General features: G+C 31.0%; 1 protein-coding gene across 1 annotated transcript; it reads left to right on the forward strand.

Moving 5' to 3' along the window:
* The first annotated feature begins 231 nt into the window (after positions 1-231).
* On the forward strand, positions 232-3,081 carry MYB67 (myb domain protein 67). Its single transcript, XM_016313908.3, has 3 exons — positions 232-511; positions 1,148-1,277; positions 2,235-3,081. Exons 1-3 carry the CDS (start codon positions 232-234, stop codon positions 2,947-2,949), a joined length of 1,125 nt encoding a protein of 374 aa, XP_016169394.2. The 3' UTR covers positions 2,950-3,081.
* Positions 3,082-6,983: the final 3,902 nt, after the last annotated feature.

Consider the following 6,983-nt stretch of genomic DNA (forward strand, 5'->3'; position numbering starts at 1 on the left):
ATGTCTTTTTCTGTCAGTTTAAATTCCAAAAATAATTTATTTTAGTTAAAAGTTGAATTATCTTAAAAGAAAAAAGATAAAAAGGTTTCTATTACTTATAAAAATTGAAAGTCTTAGCACACACTTTATGTGTTGCAATTTGGGCAAATGATAGAGAGAATCCATTGCATATAGTACTTGTCATGCACTCTATAGTAACCATCATTATTTCTCTCACAGTCTATCTCACTCATGATCCAACAGCGTGGGACCCATTTTGTATTATGTCACTTAACAAAGGTTACCATTTATAAATGGAGTGCCTCCAAATTCAAAAGCTGGTATCAATTCACTCTTGAGAGCATTATTAGTGCTGGTTTTGGAAGAGAGAGAGAAAGAGAAATGGGGCATCGTTGCTGCACCAAACAGAAGATCAAAAGAGGGTTGTGGTCTCCTGAAGAAGATGAGAAGCTTCTCAGATATATCACAACTCATGGCCACAAAAGTTGGAGTTCTGTCCCTAAATTTGCAGGCATTTCATTCTCTGATCTCTTCCCTATATATATATAAGCATAAACAATTAAATTCTGGGTAAATGTTGGAAAAAAATTTTAGTAGAGTCAAGTTGAGTAAAGGATAACATTTTCGCTAATAAATTTTTTTAGTGAGCTTCTCTATCATAGGAGTAATTTTTATTTTTTAAGAAAAGATGCAATAGGAATTTGGGTTTTGGAAGAAAAAGCAGTAGAATAAAAAGTTTTTAATATAATAGTTATATATACTAAGTTGATATATTTATACACTTGTTATCATTAGATAATAAATGAAATTTACATGAGCTTAAATTTTATGTGTCCTTTAGTAATAAAAATATTTGTATTAAGAAAAAATTTTAAGGATTAACAATTTTAGTTTATATTGGTTAATATTTTTAGTTATCGGGTTAACATTTTTAGTTCAGCAGTGTAACATTATATTTTTAATTAATACTTTTAAATATTATTAGCTAATCGTTGACTAAAAATAATAAATTATATTATATCTATAATATTTTTCTTGTGTTAATTTAGTGTATAGTATGAGACAAAAAAGATATAGAACTCTAGTAGAAATCAAATTAGAGATAATATGGGGGCTGTGTGTGTGATTTTTCTATTTTTTGGGGCAGGATTGCAAAGATGCGGAAAGAGTTGCAGATTGAGATGGATAAATTACCTGAGGCCAGATCTGAAGAGGGGCTCCTTCACTTTAGAGGAAGAGCAGATCATAATTGACATTCATAGAATTCTCGGAAACAGGTAATAAAGGCTAAACTTAGAAAGTTAGAAGCACACAAACAAAATGCCACAATAGTAAAAGGGACTACCCCGACAAAATTACGGCCGCAATATCTAAATTTATATAGATCAGAAAAGAGAAATATTTCTAACTTTTTTTAGAACATATTTAATGAGATTATTGTCAATTATTTTTTAATATCATTTTCTCACAAGTAATTTTTAATTTTTTATACACGTTGAATAATTGGTGTTGATTAAAATATGCATTAAATCTAAGCACTAAAAAAATTAAATAAAAGTACGTGAAAATTTATTCAACTATTGCTGCTTAGGTTAAGTATGTAAATATTTGCAAATCAACTCAGGTATGCAATTAAATAAATCTTTATCCTAATTTTTAAAGATAATGCAAACGATTGTTGTATGTGATTCTAAATTTTTTAATCTATGCTGATTGGACCGTTTTGACACATATTTTATTTTTTAAATATAAAAATGAACTTTTAGTTAATTAATATTAACTAATTTTTTTCTCTTATTGCAAAATTACTTTTTAATTATTATATTTTGAAAGATTCTAGAATTTATATCTAAAATTTTCATTTAAAATTTAGAGTTTAAAATTAAAAAAATAGTTAATATTGACAGAAAAATAATTAATTCTCGAGTTAAATCTTTTATACATATCGTTTGAATTTTTTTTATGAATTTAATTTTAATATATTATTAATATAAAATAATTTTATACGTATATTTAATTACATAATATTTAATAACTATTTTTATTTTACCTTCATGAATGATTATTAAAAATAACTAATAAAATCAGACTACTGCGTACCTAACTCTTCTTTTGGATAACTTACAAGATTTTGGGATATCCAATTTAGTGTTTAACCCTTTAATTTGTTCTATAATTAATCAAGAAATAATGATGAATGTATTTGTGAAAGAAAAGTTTATGTGTTGTTTCAGATGGGCTCAAATAGCGAAGCACCTACCTGGTAGAACAGACAATGAGGTCAAGAATTTCTGGAACTCTTGCATTAAAAAGAAGCTCATATCTCAAGGCCTAGATCCACAAACACACACTCTTCTCTCTTCTCACAGGAGAACAACCTCATCATCATCAAACTTCTCTAACAATAATAATGATTCCTTTCTCATTATTACTTCAAATATGCCAAACAGTGCTAATAATAATGCTCCCATTATTGAAACTAGCCAAGGCCTTTCTTCTTCTTCTTCTTCACTACCTACCAATAATCAGGCTCAACCAAGTGTTGTTCAAGCACCGTCTAGCATTGTTACCTCATCGGATTTTTATTATGAACCATCAATAATAATAGAGAATAATAATAGTACTAATAGTAATGTCTCCAATAGTATCCCATCTAAGAATAGCTTATTATGGAGTTCAAGGACTGATCATGATGCTGAAGATTTCAGAGTTCAGACATTGGAAGAAGGGCAAGGAATGCAACATTCACTACATGCTGCTGATGATGATGATAACGAGATCAGAGAAGCTAATAATATCATTGAGATGAATACTAATGCTTCTTTGGAGGGCTCCAATAATGATAATAATAATAATAATTTTGACTTTGGGTTGCTGGAAAGTGTACTTAACTCTGAATTCATGTCTCATGATATCAACTATATGGATGAACTTGCATGGAACTTTTAGACCATGCTTCATTTATCGTTCCGACATAATAGAAGTAATATATGCATGTAGATTAGATTTCTTTCATAAATTACATAATAGTTTACCGATTACAAATTCTTAAGGTATTTTCGATCTTGAAGACAAATCTAAGTATCTGTTCCAGTATAAACCATCTCATTTTGCTAGCTAACAAACTCTTATCACTATTAGATACTTCATGCTACATACTTTACTTTTATTAATATTTAAAAATTGTTATTAAAATATTAAAATATTATCTATATATATTAATAATATTTTAACAAATATTAAATATATTCTATGTTATTAAAGAGTTTTACTAACATTCTTCTAAAAATTTAATAAAATCTAGTAAAAATATTACAATTGACCTTTTTTAATTAATACTTCACTACAGAAAAAAAAAAAATTATGGTCATGGTGAAAGTTAGTAAAAAGGATGACCATAGGTTTGTGGTCACGATTTAATATCCTTATCACTAACCACAACATGATAATTACAAAAAGCAAACTCGATGTGTCAATCTCTACAAATTGAAAAAAGCCAATTAAGTTTAATTAATCTTAATCCACAAGTCCTAACTAACTTACTAATTTAATTAGTAAAAAATTAGCATTAGTAAAAATAAGACTAATTAATATCTCTAAATTATCAATTAACTTGGACATCAATAATTTAAATTTTAAGGTCACCCAATTTTTTAACCCAAGCCAAGAATATAAAATCTACTCTATAAATAGTCTAAGTATTTTATCAAACACTTGGTGTGCATAAACATAAAATTTCATAAATTATAATAAATAATAAAACTACAACTATCCAATGTAAAAAAGAAATAATAATAACTCAAATAAACATAAATAAAATATAAAATATCAAAATCATTCATGAAAATATAAATCAAACAAAAATTTATAAACTAAAATTATATAAACAAAAAATGCTCCAATTTATACTGCATAGTTTAAACTCAATAATTTGACATAAAACACATTAACATTTAAATTTCACTATTTTCGTATTTTTTCAGGATATATTAAAAAATATATAAACAATATTGTATAACATTCAATATTCAACAATGGTAACATCTGAAAGAGCTTTATATAATAACCACTACAAGAAAAAAGGCCTATGGTCACGCTTTTTTCTTGTCACGCTTTAAAAGCGTGGCCAAAAGTGGTCAATGGCCACGTTTTTATGAGGGTGGCGATTGATTAGATATTTGGCCACGTTTTTTCTTGTTACGCTTAAAAAGCGTGGCAAAAAGGATCTATGGCCACGCTTGTATGAGGGTGACAATTGATTAAAAATTTGGCCACACTTTTTTTTTGCCATGCTTCAAAAGCGTGGCCATAGAGAGAAACAGGGACACTTTTAAAACGTGGCAAAAAGTTTATGATCTTGGCACCCCTAAAAAAGCGTGGCGAAAAGGTTCCCAACAAGCTATAAGACTCATCAGACTCTTCTACTCTTCTCCCCTGATACTTACACTAATGCTTTGAAACCCTAACACTCAGACTCTGTTGCTCATCCCCAACTCAGATAGGGCTCATCATCGGCGCTTGCACTCTCTCCTCTGCCGGCACTCCCTCCGTCGTCTCCCCTAATCTGTTTCTACTAGAGCTCGCATTCCCTGCGCACACTACTCATGGTGTCGGTCAACCAATGGAGGTCGCCTTTCCTTCCTCCGCGCCGCCATTCTTTACCCTCCTCCCTAACACCAAGAGGTTCGCTTGCTTTGCATAGTCAATGCACGTTTTGACTGTGCCGTCACCGCCGCTAGAAGAGCACTCAACCGCAACAAAGGCAACGAATGGCCTTCTGCTTCCAGCGCTCACCGAGCCCGCTATCTCTGCGCCATCGCTGCCAAGATCGTCGAGAGAAAGGATCACCTCGCTAAGCTTGAATCCCTTGATTGCGGAAAACCATTCGATGAAGCTGCCTGGGACATGGTACTTCAATTCTGCTTCAATTTCAGATCATTCTCTCTGATTGTTACTGTAATTCTCTGATTCACGCTTGATTTTATGTTAGGATGATGTTGCTGGTTGCTTCGAGTTTTACCCTGACCTTGCCGAGAAACTCGACGCTAAGCAGAAGGCACCCGTTTCTCTTCCCATGGAAACTTTCAAGAGTTATGTCCTCAAAGAACCCATTGGTATTGTTGGATTAATTACCCCATGGAATTTTCTTTTTCTTCTCTTTAAAATTTGCCTTATTAACTGGTGTTAGAATATAGAAGTTAGTTTTTATATAAGCGGCAATGAGTGATGAAAAAAAGAATAATAGTAGAATAGAAAGGTAGAAATTAAGTTGTTGTATATTGTTTTTTGGTTGTTCGTTCATTGTTGTCACCTCTCTCTGTTAGCAGAATTGCTATCTTGATGGCTAACTAGATATCATGTTTTAGGAACTATCCACTATTAATGGTTACATGAAAGGTTGCCCCTGCTCTGGTTCTTCATTTTTTATGATTTTTCTAAACTACTATTTTTTCTTCTATTCTGATATTTGGTTTAGGTTTTCTTTCCCCTAAACTTCTTGATTTTCTATTTTTGTTATGATTTTATTTATGTTAAATAGTTTTATGGTTATTCATATTGGGGGTGAAACAGATCTTAGGTTTATATACTGCGCAGGTAAGAGAGAAAAGGCATGAAGTGGTGATTTTAGTTAGTTAAATAATGTGTGTATGTTGGCGATTTTAATTAATGACTGTGTGCAGCTGCTTGCTTCCACGGTGGACGTGATGATCCGATACCCAGCCCATTTAACCCGTTGACAGATGGCAGCACCCAGCCCATAATTCATGTACTCACCAGGTATGATATCTTGACCCTGCTAGCTTGGGGTGTTCTTTACAGGTTCTTCTTCTACTTAGTACTGAGATTTTACTCCAAGAATGAGAGAAAATGATGAACCAATCATATATATACTATGTCTACTTTTTTTGTTCTTGATAAAGTTTTAGACTTCTATGTACCATTTTCCTATGGTTTGTTGAAAATGTGAAACAATAATAACGAATATATATTATCATGATCATATATGTTAAAAGTAGCTACTGAGTTTTGCAGCTTTACTATTCTTAGAAGTGTTGAGAGAATCTAAATAGAAAATCTACTCTTTTATTCAGCTTTTCTTCCATTAATTTGTGGAACAAATGCTATTCCATAAGCCATGTTTGTACATTTATTTCAAAAGAAAGTAAAGCATTTATTCTGCTTAGAGGTATGAGATTTTTTATTTAGTCAGATGAAACCTTTTTTGAAAGAAATTATCTTATCAAAGGAATTTATGGATGCCTTATTATGATATTTCTAAGCATGGGATACCTAGGTGATAGAAAGATATACTATTATTTTTGAGTGATATATGCAACTTTGCATTTTCAGAGATTGCATTTTATCTTGTAGATACAGATTGTGTTTCTTGAGAGTTTAGACTAGTATGCTTTGTGTTATTTGTGATGGGCATAGAATTGGCATTTGTTAATTGGGATTTGGGAATCTTGTAGTTGGAGGAGAAACTTTAGGATTGTCATTTGGGAATCTCGTAGTTGGAGGAGGAACTTTAGGATTTGTTAATTATCTGCTTCTTTACCTCTTGGTAGAGGCTGCAGAGTCCTATCTTCAGTTGCGAATATTTTCTATGTACTTACATTCAATAATCCTGTACAATTTGCTATCTTCATTTCACTTGCGCTGAAAAACTGTTTCTTCATGCAGCAAAACTGTTCCTTTCCTCATTATTAATGTGCAGCAGGAGACATATTAGTTAGTTATCTAATGGAGACATCTTTCAAAGTGGATGCTTTCAAAATTGACATAGTTTAGTTAGTTATCTAATGTTCTTTGTTTACGTATCAGTTTAATTCTTATTTCTTAAAATAAATAATTATTTTTTGTCCAAAATCTTTAAAGGGCTAGCTTGATATTCTGCCCATAAAAACATACCATCTAATTACAAATTTTAGGATCGTTTCATATTATGTCTGTTTCAGTTTGCTTTAGCTTATCATTTTGTT

This window comes from Arachis ipaensis, chromosome B8 (genome assembly GCF_059453495.1).
Source record: "Arachis ipaensis isolate K30076 ecotype BB chromosome B8, ASM5945349v1, whole genome shotgun sequence".
In the NCBI taxonomy this organism is placed as follows: domain Eukaryota; kingdom Viridiplantae; phylum Streptophyta; class Magnoliopsida; order Fabales; family Fabaceae; genus Arachis; species Arachis ipaensis.

Excerpts from the sequence above, each read along its gene's own strand:
- MYB67 (XM_016313908.3), top strand. The coding sequence starts at position 232 with ATGATCCAACAGCGTGGGACCCATTTTGTATTATGTCACTTAACAAAG. Across the intron at positions 512-1,147 it reads TTCTGTCCCTAAATTTGCAG|GATTGCAAAGATGCGGAAAG; the intron begins GCATTTCATTCT and ends TTTTTGGGGCAG. Across the intron at positions 1,278-2,234 it reads CATAGAATTCTCGGAAACAG|ATGGGCTCAAATAGCGAAGC; the intron begins GTAATAAAGGCT and ends GTGTTGTTTCAG.